Source organism: Salarias fasciatus, chromosome 11 (genome assembly GCF_902148845.1).
Source record: "Salarias fasciatus chromosome 11, fSalaFa1.1, whole genome shotgun sequence".
In the NCBI taxonomy this organism is placed as follows: Eukaryota; Metazoa; Chordata; class Actinopteri; order Blenniiformes; family Blenniidae; genus Salarias; species Salarias fasciatus.
This window is the reverse complement of record NC_043755.1, coordinates 29,609,246-29,636,208: the sequence shown is the minus strand read 5'-3', so window position 1 is coordinate 29,636,208 and position 26,963 is coordinate 29,609,246. Positions and strand designations below refer to the sequence as shown.

The 26,963-nt window shown below is 43.1% G+C and overlaps 1 protein-coding gene across 1 annotated transcript in view; it reads right to left on the bottom strand.

Moving 5' to 3' along the window:
• znf385d (zinc finger protein 385D) overlaps positions 1–26,963 on the bottom strand; it is a 105,632-nt gene that overhangs the window by 31,781 nt on the left and 46,888 nt on the right. Inside the window, exons 3-4 of the mRNA XM_030102034.1 lie at positions 21,644–21,751; positions 1,302–1,470 (exon numbers count right to left, since the gene is read on the bottom strand). Coding sequence (XP_029957894.1) covers positions 1,302–1,470; positions 21,644–21,751 — 277 coding nt within the window. The remainder of the gene's footprint in view (positions 1–1,301; positions 1,471–21,643; positions 21,752–26,963) is intronic.

Sequence of the window (26,963 nt, the reverse complement as noted above, 5' to 3'; positions counted from 1 at the left end):
TAATTAACCTTTATTGATCCAGGTAGTCCCATCGAGACACGGCCTGAACGCTGAAGGTGATGAAGACTGTTGGTGATGTTGGAGAATAAAGCAGAGAATAAATGAAGATCCACCAGAGTCTGGATCATGACGGACCGGAGAGTCCAGCGTTCAGCGATGTGTGACCAGTCTGGAGCTTTTATGAAGCTCGGTGATTCATGAAAAACAGCATCAAACATTTGTTGTGGTTAAAATGAACTCAGATGCGGTGAAGTTTTTAGGGTGTGTGAGTCCAGAAACTCCTCAGCATGACTCATTTATAACAACTTACACTCTGTTTCAGGTTGTGTATCTGCAGACAGCGTGAAAAACTCATGACGTAAAGAAAATGCTATTTGAGCACAGCTATTATCCACGTTACTATCGAAGAATGAATTATCTGCGGTCCGTTCAGTGTGACCTTTTTGACGCAACATTCACACACGGTATATTTCAACAAGTGTTAAAGTGGCCTTGTATAAATAAACTGTCAGTTAATTCACTGTGGTTGGGAATAAAAGTGACAACAAATTAAATTTTTGGAAAATTTCTCCTGAATTTTCACAACTTAATTCAATTTTTCAACAAGAACATTTGATAATTTACATAAAAAAGTGAGTCCTCCACAGAACTATTCATCATTTCATTAAATTTTTCACCGTGTTTTACAAATGTTGGTGGATGAAAGAGAAACACTTCAACATTTTATGACTCATGACTGTATAATTTTATCTTTTCTCGCATGCAGTGAATATCTAATGTTACAAAATCCTTGATAACACACCAAATCACTTTTTTTTTTTTTTTTTTAATTCAGATCACCACAGAGTTTCTTTCTTTTTTTTTTTTTTTTTTTTGATACGGGTCTGTCTTGGTTTGCACACATGTTGCATCAGTGAGGTCCAGTTCACGCTTTCCTCCCTCCAACAGTATCAGGATGCTTCTCTATTCCAGCCTCACCTCATCTCTCCTCCTCCTCCTCCATGCCTGACCGTCCTGTGTGTCCTGCCCACATTTCTCCACCGGCGAGATTTAATAAATCAGCAGCACGGCGGCGGCGGCGGCGGCGGCCAGCCTCCGCCGGACCAGCCAAAACCCGGTTGATATAATCAACGCCGAGTCTGTCCGGGTCCTAAAGCAATTACGACTTGTGTGCAGCAAATATAAACTGCCAAAAAAGGAGGCGGGTTTGAGAGCTCAGTGCGTTTATCCCCGGCCGAGCGGCGGCGGCGGCGGCCGGATGGATGGAGAAAATAACCGAAGCGAGCGGGAGAAAGACAAACCTTTCCTGTCGGCACCGCTGGGGAGCTGCGAGCTGTTGATGCCCTTGGCGCTCTCCTGGCTGGCAGGTTCTTTGGCGATCACCGACACTTTGAGCTTATTCTTCGGGGTGTCCAGGGCTTTTAGCTTCTTGGCGTGTTTGGTGCCCTTGTAGTGGGCCAAGGCCTGGCTCTGTGAGGAGAACAAATAACCACAGGTTCCATTTAACATGGGGAAGAAACCTCCAAACGGCGCTGCGACGAAACCCAGTATGAAAAACCAGAATGCAGGAGGCCGGGCGGACACAGCTGACCGGCCGGCAGCTGATGAGTCTTTATTGGAAATTTAACTCTGTTTATTGCATTTTAGTGAGAAAACCGCTTTTTCATACCAGTTAGAACAAACACAGCTTTTTAGGGACGATTCATGATCAAGGCACAAAGGAGAATGTTTTTATCAATACGGAATCAATCGATAAGAGTATAACAATATGTACGAAATCAATACAATTACAACGACAATTCCAGAGACACAAAACTCATGAGAGTTTTCAGCTTTCACTTGAAGACGGCTGAATGTTTCAGCCACATTTCTCTTTCAAAAGCTTTTAGTTATCAACAAATATAATTAGCTGCATTTATATCTGCCTGCTACAATCATAGAATTTCATTCTCAAGTACAGGAAGTAGTTCATTTAACCAAAACTTTATACTTGGTGTGACTTGAGTTTAGTTCATTACTCAAGCTTCACTCTCAGTGAGATGAATTTAATCCAGTCCAGATATAAAATCCATGGAGTTTCAAATATAATGTCACACTGGTGTCTTTGGAATTTGGAAAGAAGATGGAGTTTCCAATGAAAATCCTAAAGACGCACAGGGAGAACATGCAAACTGCAACAGAATTTGTTTCAAACCCTGACTGTGAGATGACAGTTCTAACTACTGTAAGTAAAAAAAAAAAAGAAAAAGAAAAGAAACGTAGCTCAGAAAGCTTTTCGTACTCTTTTTTTCCCTCAAATTCAGTGAAGAGACCAACTGTTTTTCTTTTTTTCTCAATGCGGCGTGCGTCCGAAGCGATCCGCCTGGACTTGTCGCTAATGAGAATATTGATAAGAAAACCTGGATGTGTTAAAAAACAAACCAGTGTGACCCGTGAAGTTCAATTTCCGGAGCGGCTGCGTGATTTTTAAAGTCCAGACACGTCGAGATTCACCTTCACAACAGATTTACCCAGCATCCCGAGGACCCGGACGTATGACGAGTCTCCAAGTCGCCCCTAAATGTTTTTAAAGTGAACGTAAACTTCTACCTCAGCACTAAACTACTAAAATTTTTGGTCTAATACATTAATTTTACGGATGATTGGGGAATGACGCCAGACTCTCTGTGGCCTCTTAATGCACTGTGGGGCAGTGGTTAGCAGTGTCGCCTCACAGTGAAAACATGGTCTGAAACCAGGTTTGGGTTTTTTTTTTGGAGTTAATCTGCATGTTCTCTCTGTGCATGTGTGGGGTTTCCTTCCTCAAGTCAAACATAAAGTTCAGGTTGATTGGTATCCATGTTGACTGCATGGTGCAGCAGTGTTTCGCACTTTCACTGTACAGCAAGAAGGTCATGGGTTCAAATCCCTCCTGGGCCTCTCTGTGTGCATGTTCTTCCTCCCACAGTGCAGAAACATACATGTGAGGTTAACGGAATGTAAATGTGTGTGTGGCTGTCTGTCTGTGTGTGTTTGGTCAGCGATGGACTGGCGACCTGCCCAGGATGCATCCTGCCCTTGCCCAGAGTCAGCTGGGATTGGCTCCAGCGCTCTGCTGGACAAGATGGATGGATGAATGATGTTCATGTCCGTACTGACGTATTCTGCCTTGAACAGCTGGGATCAGATCTCACCAGTCGGTTCATGAGATTTCATTTTTTATTCTCTTTATTCTCTGTTTTAAGAGAGACAATAACCTCCCGCTCCCATCACGAAGCTCTCCGGCCATATTGTTTTGGGCGTGCACGCATGCGACTTGAAGTGCTGTAATTATTCGCCGCATTGATTGTGAACTTTTGGGTAATGACTTGAGAAAGTGCACGAGAGTCTGCGACAAGTTAATAGAATGGGACAAGTAAAGAGGTTTCATTACACGGCAGGCATAAAGTTCCCAGGAATCCACAGTTCAGTAATTCTGTTGGCAGAAAGGTGGTGAAATTGCTGAAGTGCCTGAAACACTTTCCCCCCTTTTCATTCCCCGTGTCATTTCTGGATGAAGCATCACTTTCTCAAAAAAACCAAGTGCACATCTTGTTCTGGCACGAAACTATTCATTTGGAGTCCCATTCATCACCCCGCGGGTTCCCGGGACATAACTTACTGTTTGTCATGAGACGCAGGTGATGTGGATGGGTGTTTAATGCAACCGCGGCAATAAGTCATCTTTCATTAGAGCAACCAAGTGGAAGAATGGCCCCAGCTCCGGCTCTGGCACATGCATGATTAAAACTGGGGAGGAAACCATTTGTTTTCCTTTCAGGTGCTCGGCGAGCGGGGAGAAGACATCACAGCGACCAGCGCCGCGGCGTCGAGCCGGGATTTAGAGAGGCTTTTGGAAACAGAAAGGTCACGGTTTGAATCCCAGCGTATCCATCAAGCGCCATAAATAAGTCGACCCCCTCGTGCACCTGGAGTTAACCCCGCCGAGCGTCAGCGAAATGAAACAGGAACGCCAGCTGACGTTCTCCACTAATGTTTTGTCTGAAGACACCAGTGCCGAGAAATCGGAGATTCACATGCTTGAATAAATGTCCGAGTCAGTTTAAAAAAAAAACAGTCTGAAGAGCCGAAAGTACATTTTGTTGTGAAACAGAAATCTTGAGGGCATTTTCGTGCAGATGAATGTGCTGCTGCAAAACGTAGAAGGAAAGCTGTAATGACTGTTTACAGTGTAATGAATAGCTTTTCAAGTTTACAACGGTAAAAATACGAACAACCACAGAATAAAGTGACACTGTCACATTAAATTATTCAGTCAAACCGTAAAATATGTGTAAAATTATCCGATATCACTAATTATATATCACCATTTCTAGTTACAGCTAAGGTTTAGGCATAGTGCACCTTCAGTTTCACTCATTCATGTCTTGATCTGTCCCCTACTGAAGTGTCCTTGAGCAAGACATTGAACCTCAAACCGCTTCCAATGGATGGACTGGATGTTCTGCATGGCAGCAGCTTCCTTTGGTGTGTGACTGTGTGTGGTGTGTGTGTGTGTGTGTGTGTGTGTGTGTGTGTGTGTGTGTGTGTGTGGTGTGTGTGTGTGTGTGTGTGTGTGTGTGCGAATGGATGCTGGTGATCAACAGTGTAAATTGCTTTGGTCAAGCAGTGGAAAAGTGAAATCCATTTTCCATTTACGTGCAAACAGGAGTATTCAGATGAGGGTTTTAAATGCATTAGAAACCTTTAAACAGCAAAGATCTGTGAGAAAATACACTGGAGTGTCCTGATGGAGCGTCGTACTCACCGGGTCGCGTCAAGTATTTTTTTCTGAATATGCATACTAGTGCAGTATCAGACTCGATATCAGTATTGGTACATCCAAGCAAAAAATTGTATTATTATTATTATTTTTTTTATTAAGCTAAATTAATAGCAATTCAAAAACTAATCCAATTCAGTTTTTTTGTTAAATAGAAATTTCCTTCATCACCGCACTGAAGACACAGTTTAAATCTGTAGTATTTTAACAGAATATTTCTAAAGGGTGACCATGGGCATATTAATGATATTCATGTAGAAAAACACTCCCACCTTCTATTTTTAATGTATGTATTTCAATTGCTTTAATTATGAGGTGAATTTATGATTTTTTCCTAAACACGCTTCAGATTTCAGCATTTTCTCAAAAGTGTAAATATACAGAACTATTCTAAAGAAATGAAAACAGATTTAGGGTTTAAGGATTTTTTTCTTCTTTTCCTCTCATAAATCATTTCCCTCCACCTGAGATTTATGTGGTGGTTCTGGACCTCCAGCATTAATCTAACTAACTGCATATAAAGTAGTAGTTTGAACCAGTAGTCACACCACACTGATGCAGATAAATGCCTTAATAATGTCCTAAATACAATAAATGATCACTCATAGGAAAGAATTGCTCGCACTGACATGCATTTGGGGCTGATGCATGTAACTGTGGGTTCTGGAGTATCTTACCGGAACATTTACTCAGTTGTAGAATGTTAAAACATCTTTCTCCGCTGCTGCCTCTAATTAAATGTATCATAACTTCTAGAAATACCTTCAGCTTTATGATGCGTTTTATTTGAACTTTACAGGATGAATAATTTTATTATTTTACAAGTATGGATTCCCTCCCATGAGCCATGACCCTGAATAAATTAGATTTGTAGCACGCTAGATGATTTATTTTTTCAATTTTTACAATCACTTATCAATACCTGCCAAGAATATAGTATAACAGTGCTACTTTTTCAAAATAAAGGAGTTACCATGCCAAGTATTTTGAAAAATGTTTGCCATCCCATCCACCTGATTATCTAATTTAACCCTCACAGGTGGTCACGCTATCAGACTGATGGTGCAGTACAAGTTTCCACCTCTAGGGGGACTTTATTAGGATTAAAGGGATACTTCAAAATTTTGGCAAATTGGCCCATTTAGCGCAATTCCTTAGTCATTTCGAACAGCATACTTACTTTTTTGTGAGGGCGAGCTGTTGTTTATTCAGAGATGAGTCGGGGAAGGTTTTCGGGACGGACACAATGGAAGTGAACGGTATTTTTGGTTCCCTTCGTCAAACTCATCAAATACACAATCCAACAAAGCCAAAACACTTTGGTGGACACGTTATAATCCGCACATTCACTACGCTCTGAAACGTTAATGCACAATTACGAGATTGAGTTGTTTATGAAAAGATTGCTAAGACGGAACTACTTACTAAACATGGCATCTGGGCGTAGTGATTTCAAAAGAAAAAGTAGTTCCCAGTATTTGCTTCAGTGTCGTAACACTACAATATCATTTGTTGGTGTTCCACAGTGTAGTGAATGTGCGGATTATAACGTGTCCACCAAAGTGTTTTGGCTTTGTTGGATTGTGTATTTGATGAGTTTGACAGGGGGAACAAAAAATACCATTCACTTCCATTGTGTCCGTCCCGAAAACCTTCCCCGACTCGCCTCTGAATAAACAACAGCTCGCCCTCACAAAAAAAGTAAGTACGCTGTTCGAAATGACTAAGGAATTGCGCTAAATGGGCCAATTTGCCAAAATGTTGAAGTATCCCTTTAAGTGATGTATTTAGGATGGTTAAGGAGGAGGACATGGTTTTGCACTTTTGTTTAAAAGGGAAAACTCAAGGTGCTTCTTGAAGCTTAGACTTGACTAATTTCATGAGGATATTGACGCACGATAGCAATGAACAGATTTTTTTTCTAGTGGCATCTTTTTTTTATTTACGAAAATATGAACGGCTGACGAACTTGATGACTCATGAAACTGCTGGTAAACAAGTGCCCTGTTTAAACGACATCATTTTCAAGTGAAAATGGAAAACTTTAATTGCATTCTGGGTGTCTGTTTACATTGCGGTGCTGCTCAGAGGCACCGAAAACACAACTTTTTGAAAACGGCTCCCACTTTAGTACTTAAATGCAAAGCTTTTTAGAAACATAAAAGAAAATTATGCATTTTCATTTGAAAGGCTGTCATGTAAACCATGTGATGAGACTGGAAATGCAAGAGATAAAGCAAAGGCCACCAACTGGAAAACGTATCGTTCAGATGAATGAAGGCTTTATTCGCAGATCTGGAAACTCTGAGGAGGATTCCCCCGAAAAGTCATCAGCAAGGCGCATTGTTGTGTTGGAAAAGTTCTGACTTCCTGGCTTATTTAAATAAAAAGATGACCCACTTCTTCCATAAACAACAAACTCTTCCTGATTATTCAAGGGCTGACTCAACGCTCCACATGGGGGAACGGCTTTAGCTGTTTGCGTAACCTCAACCTGAATAAAATAAGATCCAAACACTTAATGTAATGGAGGACACATCCACCTTGGTCTCTTTTTTCTTTTTTTTTGTACATTTTTGTAGAGTTCAGCCCTTCTCTATGTATGCACTTGGATCCATCCCCGAGTTTTATTCATAGTGCGAGGTTTTGAGCCAGCCATAAATCTTTATGACCCAGATTCAGAGCAATAAAACTGTGCAGCCAATATTATCAGGAGAACACAAGTCACAGAGAGGAGGGGTGTTAAGAGGAGCAGTAGATAAATTTCACCTTGTAGTGATGTTGATTTTCGGTGGGCTCACCTTTTCCAATTTGAAACCCGCCCACATTCTGCGTTCAGGTAAACGACTCTGCACACGACAGAGGAGCGACTGGCTGTTGTTGTAACCTGTAATATTCCGTATGGGAGCCCGGGAGTCTGCGTGGGGGGAGCAGCCCCTCACTCTGATTCATTGTGTGACTCAAATGTGTTGTGATTGATGTCTAAGGCACATGGAAATAGGCTGATTCTTAAAATACATTTCTCCCCGGTATCAGCCTGCAGACAGAGGCAGGCCGCAGTGGAGAATATTTGTGTTTACCCCCCCCCCCCCCCCCAATAACATCACATTCAAATCGACTTATTCCTGCATAAGATGTTGCTGAAGGGCTTGTGGGTAGAGCCGAGTAAATGTTTACTCATGAAATTATGGTTCAAGAATAGATATTTCATCTCGAGTTGAAACTTTGTGATCCTTTTTTCCACTTGCACGTCAAAGTCATCTGTTCAGTATTGGATTAAAGCGGGCTGTAAGAGGTGGGAATGTGACTCTATTGTATTGTAAAATAAACAGGACAGTGTATATTCATCCATCACACTTCCATCCTGCTTCATGTAGTTTAGAGTCGCGGGGCGTTGGAGTCGAGCCCAGCTAAACAACGGGGGAAGGCAGGGTAAACCCTGTACAGGTCGCCAGATACAGAGAGACGGACTACCACACACAGTCACCATCACAGTGTTCTAAAACTGAGCTTTAAATGAAGGGTTTTGGACTGCAGCAGAAAAACGGAGTAGTTTATAGACCAAACTCGAACCAGTGTCTTCTCACTATGACATGAAAGTGCTGACCACTGCAACTCGATTTTCAACTTGACCTTCCTTCCACAACTGGGATTCAAACCCAGGTTCTCCACTCCGGGGGTCAGGTCTGAACCCAACAAGTCGTCTTTCAGCAACATGACTACATGGAAAAAGCCGATTCATAGTCATAATAAGTCATAAAAAAAGATATTTCACAGAAGTCCTGAGGCAGACACTCATCACTGCGTAAACAAACACTTTTCCAAGCGGAGCTAATTCCATTAAGAAGAGTCGGGACCATTCCTGAGGAAGCTCAGACTCCCGGTGACATGGAAGAAAAAGCTGCTGCGGATCAGACTCAGCACTCACTGATCAGAGGCTGCTGCATGAAGTGATCTACATAAACCCTGAGCTTTTCTCTGACACTTCGACTGGACCCCGACGGAGCCGAAGTCCCTGTTTTACCTTGAAATGCTGCATTAGCATGTCCTCCATTAGAGCTGCTTGCATCATTCTTGCATTCCAGTGATATCTACAAATTAATGGCCAAATGTAAAAATGTCTTCACGTTGAAGAAATGCAGTAAACGAGCATCAGACCTCCAGTCAGTCAGGATTACTGATGCAGGTGGTCCAACCGGAGGCCCCAAAGTGCAACTTCAGGACTGAAGAATCTGCTGTGAAGGTCTGAGTGACGGCACACCTCTGGAGGTCTGGAGCCGCTCATGTTTCTACATGTTTCAGCTGCAGATGGGGGTCTGGACAGTACGAGACAGGTGGTCCCAATGATAGAGCTGCGTTTTCACACAAGCATGAACAAATCAATTACCTGAATTTTACTTTGCATGGCAAATTAAAGGAGTGAATCAAAGCAGGAGATAAGAAATGGTGGAGGATCAAAGACAGACTTTTGGGAAGTGGTAACGCTGGACCCTGGACATTTCCCCTCAGAAAGACCATGTAGGGGTTATGAGATACATGAAACAGCTGTTATGCAGTGCATCGTCTGTTTTTGACAATCTGACATGAAGACTGAAACACATGATGCAATGTCATGTCAAAAAACATGTTTTTCCTCTTGAGCACACATGTTAAATCTTAGGTTTGTGATGAATTTTTGTCTTTTACTAGGATTGAAGGTATTAATAATGCCCTGTGTTGCATGTTAACAACAAAAGACTGAAATGAGAACATTAGTAACGGGCTTATCCTTTGTCTTCGTTGGTTATTTTCCCATGAGAAGTTGCTGCGTTCGATCATTTCTGAACACCCTTTGTCCAGACAGAATTTCTGCATGTTCTCCCTCACTGCACCCATGAACCATCTTGGTTGTTTTCCTCTTTTTGTTACCTAATCTTCAACATTCCTCTTACATACGATACGAAACACAAGCTGTCACAAACAGCAGTTCAGACGCTTTGGAGAGGTTTCCAGTAGAAATGACAGTTTCTTCTTCAGTCCTCCTGACTTTCTGACCCAAAACTTCAAAGTTAATCTTTCCTAAAGACAAAGAAACGATGCCTGATGAACCTGAAAGGCCCATTTCTGCTCCTGTCATGCGTGCGAGTTGGTGAGTCAGTTTCAGACGTTGTCATCATCCTTCACATTGGCCTGGTTGAGCGGGCTTTGCAGTTTCATGTAGAGCAATATAAAGGGTGAGCAGGTCTTCATCTCGATGCCCATTCAAGGTAATTTCATGGATTTGCTTGCATCCATTTGCACCATCTTTCCTCAAAGAGATTCAACTGTTTCTGTCTTTTTTGTTTGGTTCCACATGACAGATTCCGCACAGCACTGCCCCACGGTGGCGTCTGTGGTACTACTCCATATGCAATGCATCTGAAACGCTTTTCTCCGCCTCATGAAGTCTTCATTGGACGGATATCGTGACGGCTGACGGGATAAGTTGTGCCTGTGGTTTTTCATGCTTTCTCTCACCATGTAACCAAACACTTGTGGAATAAGTGAGGTAACTTGGAAGCAGCCGAGTGTGGTTGTTTCCTCTCGAGCCACTGCTGGAAGCTGCTTTGATACGCTGCTCGTCTGCACTGCATTCGACCTGAAAACTCACCCGGGTCAGCTCAGACGAGGCAGGTGCAAACAATGCAGGTGTGACCACCCTGAAATAGTATCTGTTTTGGGGTTAAAAAGGTTAAATCCACATGACTTGGTGTAGTTCACTTCAGTGTTTCTGCGGTGAAGATGGACAACCTCAAACCTTTCTGGAAAGAAAGTGAAAAACACTCGATGTGCTGTCCTGTAAACAGGGCTGTATTTATGTCACCATGAGTTAACCTGTGTCAATCTGAGAGGATTTAGGGGGAATTCATACCAGCCGTGTTGGATCCGGACCACAGATCACTTCAGAGACTTTCTGTGAAAGTCTGCTTCATTTGGGCGTGTGTGAACGCTCCCCTGAACTCGGATCCGGATCAAATCATCGAACGTTGGTCAACTTAAGACCCTCTGTCTCAGCTTCCTTGCAAGTGGATTTTCCAGCGAATGTAGCAAGACGGCAGGGATTGGTGTCAGGAAGTTCCACTTTAGGAGCCTACACCAAGACCACTTTATAAGGTGTGGCGGTTTTGGTTCCTGCAGTGCTGCACTGCACCTGGTCCCTCTGACAATAAACACTGGCATTCAGAAAGCACCTTTTTTTCAGTGTCAGATAAACCCACAGGGCTTGGATGCAGCTGAACAGGCTTTTTCTGCTGCATGAATCCCAACAGTGAAGCACTAAAAAGTGGGAGTGCAGGAGTTCACGTCACCGTGAACGCTGGTGAGTATGAAATCCTGGCCCGACAGGTCGTCTTCTGGACTGCTGGAGCTTGGCGGCGAGTACAACCCCAGCGTGATAACAATCCAGAGCAGACTGCCAAAATCATACGAAACTTTGTAAAGAAGACAGAAGCACACGGCAAAGTACGACCTAGCCAAGTGTGTCACCTTACTTGAATCCAACCGAGCACCTTCGCTGCACTTTAAAGAGAGAGAGAGAGAAGTAGAGCAGCACAGCGCCTCTGGCAAGAAGCAGCCGAAAAAAGTCTAAAAATGGCAGAATATCCTCAGAAACTCTTGCAACTGGCATACCTCATGCCAAGGGAGTTCAAGTCTGTCAACAGAAATTCCAAAAATAATGCTGAAATTGAAGTATTCAAAGAGTACAGGCTGTGACTCTCACTGAATACACTTAATTTTCCTAGAAACCTGTCTTTTTGTTACAGTAAATGTAAACTGACATGATTCGCAGCGTTGCTGATCCTGAAGTCTTGAACTGACAAGTCATAAGTGGAGAGTGTGAAGTTTACTGCGCACATCTGCAAAGTGCAATTGTTGATACTGAATTGCAAATTAGATACTTTGTGCAAACATCTTTACTATTAAGATTGACTTACGTGCTTTAACTCTTTTATTCAATTAAAAAAGTTTGATTGTTGAACTGTATGTTCTTATTATTATGACATCCAATCAGCTTTAAAACATAAGGTTGAAGGGATGGGGGAACTGGTTCCAGACGACTCTGGCTGCCCTAGGATTGGTCACAGGATGTAGAAACTCATCCATCCATCTATCCATCCCTCCATTCATCCATCCATCCATTGTATTGTTGTTTTGGGCCTGAACCGACTGGCAGGATGCCTCCAGAACAGAATCAGTCACAGGGAAAACACAGTGAGAAATGCCTTCATCCGTCTTCTGCTACATTATTTATTATTTATTCACATTCACAGGAGCCTTTCCATTTATCCTCACTGTCACCGATAGTCAAGAACCTTGAGTCAAGACTGAAAGAAAGAATGAGACTGTGGCTTTAAGCAGGGTGGCGAGCGTCACTCTTCATGATACTGGAGGAGATCAGCTCTACTAGAGACTCAACGCTGAGCTGCTGCTCCTTCACACCGAGAGGAGCAAGTGGAGGTGGTTCATTTGAGTAGGATGACCCCTCGTCACCTCCCGCTAGAGGTTTATTGGGCATATTCAGCCTGGGAGGCGATCCTGAGATCGGACAAGGACACTCTAGAGAAGTTTGTTCTGGAGCTGCTTGGAGTCTCCTCAGAAGAGCTGGAGGTTCCTGTACCTGGAGATGGATGGATGGATGGCGGGAGGGATGGATGGAGGGACGCTTCAGAGGCCTCCACAGTACCCAGGCAAAACAAAAACATACTCACACATCAAGAAAATTAAATTCACACACACAGCGAAGTTCATAACATGGACTCAAACTTGAGTCTTTCTCACTGTGAGACTAGAGCTCTAACCACTACACCACCACGATGCATCTTCAATGTGGTAACTGTACTAAGTAATAAGTGAACAAAATGACGAGTGAGTCGGATCTTTTCCCAGTGGCTGGAAACGCCTTGGGTTTTGGGTTTGAGGGAGAGAGACCATGAAGGTCAATAAAAACCGGCCTGAAGGGAATAAAAAAGCATGTTGCTGCTGTTATTGAACCTGTCTGGCAGCATTATTCCCATCGCAATCATCCATCCAGTGTGACTCACACCTTATAAGGGAAGGCATTCAGGGAAAACAGGCGCAGGCTTCAGATTGTTGTTTTATTTCCATTTTCTGACATAATATTGTAGATACACAGAAAAAAAGTCCCATAAAAAAAGAAAAATCTCTGGTGATGTGGAAACCTTTCAGAGCAGTAAATTAAACATGTTAAAACAGCAGAGAAAAGAGGGTGTCATCGATAGCTCACGGACTGTGTTACTCAAGGCTTTTAAAAACTTGTTTTGCCATTAAAGCTTTAATTAATGACGGTAATGAGTGCGGGGAACATTAAGTTGGGACCTTGATTTAATTTGTATTTGCTCACATGCTGAACGCAGTAGGTTTTTACAGGATTTGCAAGAATTTGCCCAATCAGTTGTCATGAATGATAAAAAGGAGTTGTGTTCCTCTGCACTGGGAGGATGTAATGATTTCCACTGACTGATCTTTTCTTCTTTTTTCTTTTTTTTTTCAGGCACAGTGGATTTTTTGCTGATGAAAGTGCTGTTATTTTCCTCATGAATCCAACATCTCGACCGCATCAATAAATCCATTATTTGACAGACATGAAAAAGAATACAGAAGAGTTGAAACATTGTTGCAACAATTAGAATTCGACAGAGAGGGTTTGTCCTCAAAAAATGCCACAGATGATGCAGTGTTTGCACAAGAAAGAAGAATCAGACTTTGAACCAAAGGGAATATGGGTAAATGACAGTTTCTGATTAAAGAACAGCACACACCCTCAAATCATATGGAAGCAATCCACAAAATAGAAATCAGTTTCTCATAAAACTGCAAGTTCGACCTGAAAAGCAGCTGATTCCTGATGAATATCTAAAGAAGTGAGGCTTTTAATTCATGACGCTCACATGCAGTCGAGTCAGTCTGAAGTTAAATTAGCTGATATATTCAATGCATTCAGCTCCGACTGAAGACGTGAGTCTGACGACTGGAAGGTGACATCTCTACTCGCCACCAAAAACGGCCGTGAATATAAAACAGTGGCTGAGAGGTCGACTTCGTGGCGACGCGGCACGACTCCAGCATGCTAACAATCCAACACACACTCCCAAAACCATACAGCAGTTCCTCAAAGACAGAAGACAGAGAAATACGACTGAGTGCCTGACTCAAATATATGGCGGAAAGAAACACAAGATCAACACAACGCATCTTCTAATAAACATCTCAAGATATCTGAGACAGAAACAAATCTCCAGAGGACCACAAGCATCGGATTTACCAGCAAATATACACTTCCATATATTTCATATTTATTAGACATACAGTCAAACCAAAAAGTCAAACAAGTTTATCTAATTGTGACAGTTTGTCACAATGTTTCTCCGCCACACAGTAAATTCATGAGTCTGGATAATCTCCTGCAGCTCTCGAGACAGTCTGACGCCGATGTGGAGAGAGTGTTACGGGACGCGCATCCAAACTCCAGACCGATTTTCAACCAAATGTTTTCTTTAGCCTGCGTCCCGTTCATGCAAAATGACCAAATTGTTGCCGATTCGCAGAATTTTGTGTCACCAGCTTGTTTCCAGCGTTTTGCACACATGTTGGTAGACACATATCCCTGTTTTAATCTAATAAACCTTGTTTTAAATCTAATAATTTAGATTTTGATTATTTAAAATTAAATAATAATAAGAGGAAATACATAAATAAATAATAAAGAAAAGATGGAGTAACTCAGGAGAAAATCAAATGGCAAATTATAACAGCAGATTTTTTTTTTCTGGTTTCAAAAAGGACAAAGAAGAGAATGTCATTTATTATTGCAACTTTCAAATACGAGCACGTCAGTAATATTCGAGCACACGCTGAGCACAATTTTCCATGCTGCGGCGAACTCAGAAAACAGATTTATCTGCGCCGTGCATCGGTTTAATAAAAGCAAACACAGTTGTGCAAAGAGTCCCTGCACTCTGGCACAAGGACGCCTCCCGGCCCAGATTTATCTGCATGTGTCCTTCAGACGGCTGCAGGGGCGGAAACAGAGGTTTTCACACAGAATGAAGCAACATAACAGCTTGATTTGGCGGCGCTGCTTTAATTTAATGAACTAACGCCGCTGTGTGAGACGGTTTGAGCGTTAACCTCGTGTACGTCAATAATTAAAGACTGGGGTCTCTCAATCGGTCAGTTAATCACGCTGCCGTCAGGGGTGTTTAGACGTCTTCATGCTCACTGAAAGAAAAATGCACATAAGAGGAATCGCCTTGGAGAAGGCCTCTCAGATAAACAGGGAAATGTCTCAAGCGAAGGTAAATAGATAAGAGAAGTGCGTGAACAGGTAATGAAGTGAAGCCGTATCTGGTGACTCACTGGCGTTTGACAAAGGCTTCGAGTAAAGAAGAAACATCGTTTAGAACCAGACGGCATTTAGCAGAAGTCCAAAAGCATGTCCAGCATGCCGCTCTGCGTCACCTCTCAGGAGGCGCCGCTGCATCGTGATCGACTGCCGCTGCAACAATTTAAAACAGTCTCCTGGCGTACAGGAGGCTGAAATGAAAAGGAAATTAAAAAACAGCCCCTTGGTGATTTGAACTTTCCATTTCTGGCGGCGCTACCTGTTGACTGACAGTCCGACATGAGCTGGCCTCGTCTAATAAAGCTCTAAAATTAGCAGCTGATGGACTGTAAATACAAAGCCAGATAGATTCCCCCGTGTAAAACATAATAATCTCATCCTGAGTAATCACTGACCCATTCACTGCTGGAAATGGATTGATTACTGCTTTATTGAAAGAGCCATGACAGTGCTATTTAGGGATGCAGCCGCTTTAACAACCTACTGCTGGAGCAATGATTTTCTATTCAATCTTTTTTTTTTGATTACATTGAAAATGAAAATTAGGGGCGGAGGGAGGGAGTCGAAACTCATCTACTGGTTTACTTGTTCGTCCGCCAACTAGATTTAGCAGGCTAATATCAACAGCATGCATTTCATTACCAGGTAGAATGAAGATGTAAGGTAATGAAAATGGAAATACAGACTCCCCTGATTTATTTTTCCACACATGCGCCGTATTATGGAATCTGAGTGTTGTGGTGACAAACACAAGCACAACGGATCCCGTTATCTTCGAAACGTTGACATTTTCAATTACGGTTTGGGTTGCTACAGGACTCATTTAAAGCAATTTAACCAGTAAAGTGTAAAGAAAATGAGAGCGAGTGCTGGAACAGATGTGGTGAAGCCATCAGCAGACTGCAAAATGCTGCACAGATGGGTTAGGTTGCATGTTCTCCCTGTGCATGCATGAATCAGAATACGAAAGCAGTTACGTTTAGTCACTGTCTATAAATGAGCTCAGCGATCGTGTACTGTGTCTTTTATACCCTTTTCCCACTGCAACTAGCGGGTCGACCCGTGTCTTCGACCCGCTAACGATCTGCTTTTTTTTTTTTTAAGACTCCTTTCCCACCGCATGCAGACGCGGGTCGAGCCGCCTGCTGGCGAGCCGCGACGCTGCGTTTTCCCGCGCTGATGGTGTCCCACGTCGATGACATCATCAGCGCGACGGAGCAAAACGAAAGTAAACAATGCAGCAGAACACAGTCCCCGTTACCTGTAGACACATCTTCTCTTCCCCACGGATCAGGGGAAGCTCTCTGGTCTAGGAATTCTCACGCTGTGTCCAGAAACAACAACTAGCGCGCTAATGTAGCCGCGCTGCGTCGACGTCATCATGTAAGTTCCCGGATGTGTCCCTCCCACTAAAAGCCGATACAAACTCACCCGGCAAATTACTGGGGTCGATTGCCGGGTCGAACGACCCGGGTCGAACTCCCGGGTAAGCCCTATCCCACTGCCATGAGCAGCCGATAGTTAGCGGGTTTACACGGGTTTTTTGGCCAGTGGGAAAGGGGGTATTAGGTTAACTGGAGACTTTAGAAATCATCAGTGGGTGTGAAAATGAGCACGATGGTTTCATCTGTCTTCACCCATCATCATGTGAGACCAACTAAAGTTGGAAAAACAACAACTGCAGGTCTGACGCTCCAATGTGTTTAAATCTTTTTGTCGTTTTGATGGCTTCAAATTCCAAATAAATCTTCAATCAAATTAATCAGAAGTCCAAAAGAAAAAAAAAAGAAGACTTCACACTGCACCGTATTTCAGTCATTAGAGTCAATCACTTGGGATCAAGAATCCATTATTTAACAATGTGAGTAATATTATTATATAGGTGTTCTTATTAGATAGCTTTGAGTTCAGACAAGGAGTCGGTGCTTTGGTTGCTTTTGTACTGAAACCACACACACGTATGCTCAGAAAACAATACATTATAGACATTTACAAAGGTGAGTACGCAGACATTCAGACTGCTGTAACAGGTGACTCTCAACTTTAAAACCATCAAATCCCAGGGGAATACTGACTGCTAGTCATGATACCGTTATTGCTCTTCTATTTGCACATGTGCAGAAGAACCATCCGCTGCAGACGTGGTGTGAATGAGCAGCAGCGGCGTTTCAGAAAAGTCGAATGTTTTAATGTTAACAGGGCCTCGGAGTACATTTTAGAGTACATTCTGTCCTGACTCGTCGCTGGCGAGTGAGAAATAACTTTTATTCCTTCTGTTCAATGAAAAGAATCCAGCATGTGAATTAGACTGGGATCTTTTCCCCACTCTTTACGTCGTGCACATACAGAACAGCACAGCCAGGAGGATAAATATGTATGGCGTATAGGTCAGGGATGTATACAGTATAGACAGTAGCATAAATATGTGATGTTTTCTGGGAGCAGAAATAGTGGCGGAAAGTGTTTGTGTGGCAGTGGTAAGAAACCGGGAGCCACGAGGCAGTTCTAGTTTAGGAGACAGCTACAGTGGAAATGCCTGCAGCAGCGAATGAAGGGAGGCAGAGCTGGGAAATAGCAAAAAGTGAAACTTTTGTGCAAAGCTTCAGTGCTTTTTCTTTTTCTTTTTCTGGTATCTATATTTTTCTGCCACCTTTCAACAGAAGTATCTGTTCGTTTTGGTCACTGTGTTTTCAGAAACATCCTTTAGCTTTGTATCGCTGGTTTTCTCTGCCAATAGCTGCAGATCCCAACCGGAAAGAATGAGAGTTAACGATTTAAAGAACAAAGAAGTATTAATCACAAACTTAATGAACTTCAGGCAAACTATGCTGATCGAGAAGCCGTAATACCACTGGTGACCTGTAGGGGTAGCGTTGACCAACATTGCACATGTTTGACTCATTAAAGGAGCAAAGAAGATGGCAGAACTTAGAAAACTGTTAATCTACTTTCTTCTTCTCGGGCAGGACGGTTTTTAGAACATACCTTTGACATGTTTGGACGATGTTCTTCCATTTCTCATGAAGACAGAAGAACATGGTGGAAACGTGTCGAAGCAGAGTCGATGGCTGACAAGCCAAAACAGACACATACATTCTAATCTATGGAATTATTCCAAGCTGAAAAGGACATTTCAGTACATTCAGATCTCGACCAAAACCACCAACTCTGAAATTAGAAGACAAATCGCTTGATTTCCTTTAACTTCCCTCCGAATAGCTTCAGACTGCCCACATCAGGTCCCCCGGCTTCACAGAACCGTCTCGGTTTAATCTCAAACAGAAAAAAAACATCCGGTTCTTTTAATACATCAATAGACGGGGCGGAACCTCCAGACGAGCCTCCCGCCTGTCTGTCCTGAAAAAGCCTTTGTGGACTCAGATGCGGGCGGGAAAGAAAAATCCAGCAGCGGCACGTCGCCGGCGCCCGCTGCGAGGTGATCGACGCCCCGCCGCTGCGAGCCAGACAGCTGTCTCTGCAGAGGATCTCCCGCTCAAATCAAACGGCCTTGATTTTCATGACGTCTCTGTCAGATTCTGTCACCGCGGACGCCAACGTTTCAGCGCTGGTTAGCCTCCACCGGCTGTGTGTCGCTCACACTTTTATCTACATCTCCATCCCTCCTGCTTACAAGGTGCCCACAATAACCGCCGCTCTAAGCTCTGCCCTCCTTACTTTTCCCTCCTTTATCTCCCTCTAACGCCCGGCGCTTTATCTCCTAATAAGGCTGTGAGGATTTTAATTGCGTTAGAGAATAAATGGAGATAGCGACGAGGTGCGAAGAGGCATTTCCTTCCACCAGGTGTGGTACAGAAATCTACAGGTTGTTCCCACATGGGAGACGAGCTGCAAAGATGTTTAATTACACAAACTTAGTCCCAGCCGTGATTACCGAGGTTTAGGTTAAAAATCATTGCGAACAACAGCAAACCTCTGGACAGTGTTTATTCAGACTGCAAGCCAAGACCTAGTCTGTATAAATGTTCAGTTAGTGAGCTTTTTTTTGATTCACATTATAAGTGACATCATATCCAACCAGGAGCTGGAAAAGAACCTTTTCTGCTTATATTAATTCATCTTGTCTTTTTATTGAAGAAACAACAATTAAAATTCAAATTGGAACTCATAAACTCTGTCTACAGGCTGATACATTGTGCTGTATTGTAGTTCACTGCTATATCGCCAGGACGATGTGCCACGATGTGCCATCCAGGACGATGGATCACTGGTGAAACTGGATGAAACTGGATGAAACTTAGCAGTGTTTAATGTTTGTGTCCAATCATTACTTGGTGCAGTTGTGTGCGTATGATGTGTGCTTTATTACACATATCATAGTTTTACGGTTTTAGCATGAGTTTCTACCAAGGCTGACATTTGGGCAGGTTTTCACTGAGGTTTGTGCTGAAAACACTGAGTCCGATCTGGACTTCACTCGTGGTGCCGAAGCTGAAAATGGAATTATCGCCATGGCTCGTAGAAATGCTGTCGTTTGACCACAACAGCTTGAAATGGAATCTGGCCCAGAAAAAGAAAATATTAAAAGTATTGTGTGTCTGAATGCGTTACTTGATTTGGTTGTATGTGTTGTTCCAGTTACCATCAAATAGTAACTCTAGTTCCTGCTAACGGTGAAGGCGGATAAAGGCCCCGCATGACGTTAGGAAAGGAAAATCGCTGAATTGTTTCGTTTTAACAAACATTCACAAAAAAAAAAACAAAAAAAAGGGGCAAGTGAGGGAGATGACTCGTTCTCCACTTCAGGCGCCTCAACACAGCCATAATGTTTGACCTTTAAGCCACCAAACAGCATGACACTCATGTTTTTGGACTGTGGGAAGAACATGCAATCTCCACAAAGGCCCCAAAGCCCAGACTCAGACACGACAGCTAACCACAACTCCACAGTGACTTAGGAATGTACCTATTAAAAGTTCACATTTTGAGAAAGTCTAAAACATTGTAAATAATTGAGAGAGTATGGCTCCGTGGAAACTCCTCAGACAGGATGAGGCTCATTCTGCCTTTAAGGAATCCTCACAAACACAAACCTGTTCTTTAAAGTGTCAGAAACTCTATTACAGTCATTTGTTAAGAACATACTGTATGTATATAAAAAATAAAGGAATACCTTTGAAAAACAAATTATTTTTCCAAACCAAGACCCTTTTTTCCAGTCCTTCAGATCTGAGAAACTAAAAACACCAAAGAAATCAATGAACGATTAGTGAAATATGCAGCAATGATACTGATTTCACCTGGAACGACTTTAAAGAAAATCAGAAAGCATTAACTTTTTAACTTGAAGTTAATTCTCTCTAAAGGCCAATAAAGTTAATTTATTGCAAAATTTTGGACTTTATTTGAAGCGCATTGCATCTTTCAGCAAATTATGTCGAACAGTAAAATAGTAGAAAAGCTCTGATGTTGTTGAAAACAAAGTAGGATGAATTAAGAACAAATGGATTATTTTATTGTAATAAGATGCAGAGTTCTTAGGGTTTTTTTTTTCAGTCTTTATACTGTTTGCATGACTTGTTTTTAACCAACAAACATTTTGACGACGATGAAACTCTCACAAACTGGAAATTTTCACTCTAGCTTTCATTTATGCCAAATATAAAGTAAGTCTATCAGTCAACAGGCCTCTGATGATTTCATATCACTCACATTTACCTTTTTTGGAATTTTCATTCTTGGCCCTTGTCTGTTATAAACGTTCTACTAAAAGTGTTCAGAAAATGAAATTTTGCACGAAAACATGCAACAAGTTGCAATGATCCAAATAAAAAGTGTGTATGGTTGATTGCTCCTTTGTTAGCAGTAATTATCACAATATTTTCATTAGCAGAGGAAAAATTACACAGTGCTTAGCAGCTCATTACACAAATACATGTATTTATTTATTTATTTTTTACAAACCTGTCTTCATTTAGAAGAGGAATAGACAGATTTTACAATGCAAGACCTTGTTTTCAAATGAAAAATTTAACTTTTTAGGAATTTTTGGGTGTCTGTTTAGATGACAACGGTGCTTGAAAATGCAGCTTTTTTTGAAACAGCTCACAGAGTGGAACTTTTTCAAAAAGGTGGCGAGTTTGTGGGTTCGAATCCGCAGCGGACAGCTCATTACTGAGGGTCTCTGAGGAAGACGTGTACCTTTCCTGAAACATCGTCCTGCAAACGGCCTCGGATGTTGCCAAGGTGCACAAAAACAATCTGACATAAATGTCGTTACTTGGTTATTTGCATCGCTGCAGCGTTTGTACCTTCTTAATAGCATTTGGAACAACACATGTTTGGCACTGAGCAGCGGCTTTGATGTGGCGGAGAGCGGAGCGGGTGGAGATAGAAACAAACACATTCTTTGATTGTGATGTGGTGCGGACCGTTTCCCGTCCGCCCCGCTCCCTCCCTCCCTCCCCACCCCTCTGCAGACCTCGGGGAGAAAAGCGTCTCACCTGTGAGTTGAACCTCAGCTGGCACACGCTGCAGGAGACGTGCTTCCTCTTGGCGGTGGGCGGGAGGCCGAGGGTGTGATGGAGGACGGCTTTCTGCACCGGGTCCATCTGCGGGACAGAGCCAGAGAGGCCAGTTAAAACCGCGCCGAAGCCGATCCCGGAAACTGCCGCTCACTGGACGGTGAAGACGGAGCACCTCCCAGACAGCTTTCACTTCAACGGGTGACTTTTCTTGGCTTGAGTACAAAATTTCATCTCTGCGTCACCGAACTCGAGTCGCGGTGGAATCCCCCCATGGGAACACTTAAAGGACACCGGTGGCTTCACAGTTTCTATCTGTGTTAACACTGGCCACAAACGGAACACGAACAAAACAAGCGCACCTCCGAAGTCACAGAATGCATACCTGTCTCACAAACTCACAGCTAAGCTTTGTTCTGAATATCTTTTCAAGCTGCGAAGCAGTCAGTGTTTACATCTTGTCAGTGCGGGTGTGTGTCGGTAGCATCAGAGAAGCGTCTCATTAGCTTCATTCTGCAGTCATAAATAATCCGCCTTAGCTAACAGATGCTACGGCCCCCATAAAGACCTGATTTAAATGTGATGGAGTCAGCGTGTTCTGCAAGATGTTTGGTCTGACCCAGATGCCAAAAGTGAAAATGCATATGGAGGAGGCTGTCCTAATATAAACAACAAGGGATTGCTTTGCTTTATTGCTCATTCCTTCACTTGAAAACCGTTGAAAGTTTACTCGACTTATATTTAGTGACTTTTCAGAGTGTGGTACATTAGCGCATCAGCGTAAAAACAGCCCTGGGAGGACCAATCCCGGGAGACGGGAAATGCAGTTGCTCCATTTTGAAGAGGACGCCTGTTCAACCATCAGTGGCTTCAAGCTGTGCCCACAAGGATAATGACCTTTAGCTGCATACACCGATTCTTCATTTGACAGGATATGGAAGATCATTGTCCCAAATGCACAGATATATGTATATATATACACACAAAAGATGTGCGCTGGCACGGCGAGCAGCTGTAAAACTTGCTGGGAGTGGTGCTGCTGCTGCTGCTGCTGCATTGCTGCACACCGCCTGTCTGTTCGGAGCGCGCCTCCCTCTGTGTGGTGACAAAGCTTTGGGGAATGAACAAAACCCATCTGCTTCTTCGAGAAAGACTCTCAATAGGCAGCTCTCGGCTGGGGGAAGTGGAAAGGTGCCGGCTCTGCGTGGGAGGATTAACCCACCTTGACAATTGTGCTGCGGAAAGCAGGCACAATGGTGTTGTGCTGTCGCTTTCTGTGCTCGCCGCTCGGCTGAACTGAGTCATTTCTCGGGATTTCAAAGGCGTTTGTGGGCAGAGGTGGAGAAATGTCATTGACATTTTTGGTTATTCACCCCACTGAATGAAAAAGGGAGAGATTGTGGCTCTTACTAAACACTACTTGTGGTTTTTGACCAAACAATACACTTCTACGGTGGCATCGTGGTTTTACACTTTCACCTCACGGCGAGGCTCAAGATTACAGGATCAGGGCTGATCTGACTGGATGTGTGGGTTTGTCTATGTATTTGTGTTTCCTCACCATCCAAAGACATGTATCTTTGAGTGATGGGATTCTCCCTTAAAGTGGTGGGACAGCTCGTGAGTCTCTTGGACCATTAGAACCACGTCGGTTGGAGTATCAGACTCCTGGTGGCGCTGCACATGCCGAACAGGTCGGAGGGTAGAAACCAGATGAAGAGTGATCCATAAAACCAGAATCCAAACTCAGATACTGCACAAAACAGCGTTAGAGAGCGAGGAAAAGGTCTACGTTCCATCAAGACGGAAGGGAAATAAGTAAGAAAGCAGTTGTCCCCCGGTATGAACGTAAACGCATGACATTGTTCCTGTTGATCCTTTGATGAGCTGATGATTGACTTTAGCTCTACCGACCACCACAAATTAGACAAATGGTAGCTTAATCTCAACCATAAAGCAAGATTGCACCACCTGAAAAACTTCACGGTGCTCTAAATTGCCATTTAAAATGGCGATGGTTGCCACAGTTCAGAGTTTAACACACACGCAGCCAAAGTCAATGATTAAACCGACAGTCTTGGGACTGGAAAACAACCTGCTGCATCACTCGAGACACAGCCAATAAAGCTGGGAGGGATGGATGGATGGTTGGATGGATGGATGGATGAATATACAGAACTGGGGTTTATATCTTCCCTGAACAGGCAGTTATAATCATCCAGACAAATAGCCTCTGGCAGGCAGGACTCTATGAGCAATCAGGTGATGACAGAGACTGTAGTACTACAGCAGCTTTGCAACAATGAGGGGGAAAAAGACTGGCTGACGACGGCTCCTCGGGCTGGAGTGACCGAATGACAAGCAGCTGGATCAGAGGGTGACAGGTTCAAGTAATCTCAAGAGGACGTAAACGCCGTGAGGGCGGCGAGAGGCCAGGTGACACCAGACAGGCGGAGGGAAATTTCAGAAACGATATGGAGGTTGTCAGGGGACTGAAAAATACTCCCAAAAATCAAGAGTTTGGACGGATTTACGAGGATCCTGCATGCTCAATTCCGCGTTCACTAAAACAGATTGCACTTTGAGAGTGATTGATCAAGAATGACACCATGAGTGACATTTGTGCGCTTTGGATCAGAGGAGTCAAACACACTGCAGTTCAGCCAGACTTCATCTTGAGTGGGCCGGACCGGTGAAAAAGGAGGACTTTGTAGTTTTAGAGTTGATAATAATAACATAATAGCAATCCGAATGTCTGTGGACTCACCATTGTTCATGTTCATAAAGTACTGATGTGTGTTTTCATTACCAAAAAAAACTGGCCCACTAGTGGCACAACATGATAACTGCACAGTTTTCAGCATTTGATATTTTATTGTAAACAGACATAATTTTCCAAATATTTCCCTGTAAATGTGAAACTTTTCTGAAAAAAAGAAAAGCCAAAACAATCCACTTTCGCTTCAGACGTTGTCAAGTCCACCGCTGTGTATGTAACACTATGCCTCAATGCATTATGGGGACAATATATTAACTTCCATTCATTTCCTGCAGAGACATTCTAAACCTAACTCTCATTACTACTTGCTTAACCCTCATCCTGGAATTAACCTCACCGTAAAACACGTCTTCACCTCATAATGTGTCGTGCCCTTCATGGGGAACGCCACCTTTTTTCCCCACGATGGTTGAGGTCCCAACTGCTGCCGCAGAACGAGCACACACACACACACACACGCACACACACACACACACACACACACACACACACACACACACACACACACTGTTTCTGTTCAAGACTTTAAGTGAAACACCAACGGTTATTTATTTAACTCTATTATGTATTCTAATCTTTATGTTATTTTGAAAATGCCCACTCGAGCTGCTGAACATTGTTTTGTTCTGAAGCCATGTGCTGTGATTCGATGCAGGATTCGGCTCCGGAGCCGTGGCGGCTTGAGGTTTAGCCAAAGGTGACAGACTGGGAGAAGAGTCGGGGTCCTGTTACTGATTGAAAGCAGGACCATTGTAATGAGTTTCTGGAATTATGCGCTCCCAACGCGGTTTTGATTATGGCATTTGCCAGAAACCACAACAGAGATAAAACGATTAACTCCGCGAGGGAAAACACAGGAAGACTCCCGCGCTCTCCATCAGCAGGTCCGCTCCTCTTGTCAGGGACTGAGGTCAAACTGCGTTTTCACGCATCTTTTGTCTGTAATGAAGTCAGCAATTTTCCATGTGATTTCGAAACAGCCCAGTCATTTCTGCCTGGGCGAACATTCTTGATTTTTCAATGAAAATCTCACTATCAAAAAATGTGCTTTTGACTGAATAAAATTACAGCGATTAAGTTGTCACAGAAATGAAGCGAGCCTCTAATGAATCGCTCACAGTTCTTATGTTCACGCAATAAAGAATCACAAAGTAGTCCTGTGAGTGGGTGTTTCTGATTGTAATCCACGGCGGCGGTCGCCGGTGAGGCTTGCGTTGGTGGAATATCTCTGAGCGGACATGTGTTCACAGCGTGCGCTGAAAACATGCGCGGCGCAGTGCAGCTCCATGTGACAAAGCTACATGTGACTTTCAGTGGTTTGAACCAGTCTGGGATGAAGCTCATGAAATGTCAAAACTGATCTGTCACATCAGATTACGTTCAGTTCTCTGAACACCAAAGACCATTTTCTCAGTTAAACTTCTGCAGGTTTAGGTTTGTTTATATATTAAAACTTTTTTCAAAGCACTCAGTGTTTCCCCACTGCTTGCCACTGATATGTCTCATATATTCTCTCTCTTCTGTGCTGGGTTTCTCTGCACCTTCTTGCAGGATCTCAGAGTTAAGAGTCTATTTTATTTGGAAAATATTTCGGCATTTGAAACTTTAACTAAAATCCGGTAATTTATACTACAAAAGAAAACGCTCTTCCTTCGTTTCCGCTGGACTTGGGTCTCTGCAGTTCAAGGAACAACACTGTTTTCATGAGATTTATGCAAAGGCAGATCCCTTATGCAACATACTTCAGAGTTTAATACTTTCCATCTGATCGTGATTTTTCAGAGCAATACCAGAAGTGTTCCTTTACTGACACAGTAGTCCACGGCTCCAGCCTCTTGCCTGCTTATTAGCTTGATGTCTTCAGACAGGAAGACTCTACAGACGGTCATCTGAACCGCTGAGAAGGTCATTTGTTGCTCTTGGACAGTGTGACCGCTGTGGATCCCTGAGGAAGACCCTTGACCCCCATCAGCTCCTCGGAGTGCCGTAATGTGGCTGAACCTCCACGTTCTACCAATACGATAGGTCAGTGCCTAAAAAAGAAATATCCCCAAAGGGTTTCATAAAGTATGAGTAGATTAGTTCAGTTCAGGACCCAAATACTGAAGAACAGATTTATTTATGGACTTCAGATCTGTGAACTGCTTCAACCATAATCTACTCAACAGAAGTGCATGAAACCAGTGCCAGTTGTAGCGTATTTATCATAGTCTGGAACAGGTGCCGTGTATTTTATCTCTGTGTACAATATATATTTATAAACTTCACAGTATTTATAGCTGAACATATTTTGTACTTTACACTGCTCTGTGACTTATAGTGGAAACAGGAAGCTGCAGATAAGATGCACTTTTGGCTGCAAAGACAGTGTACTTCATGAAAGTAGACGTCCGTGGAAAGAATTCAGTTGTTCAGTGTTTGAATATGGCAGTGAAGACCGTGGAGAACGGACAATCCACAGGCGTGACTGACAGGTAACGGTGAGAATCTGAACCTCGAAAGGTGAGCCAGTGAACTGGG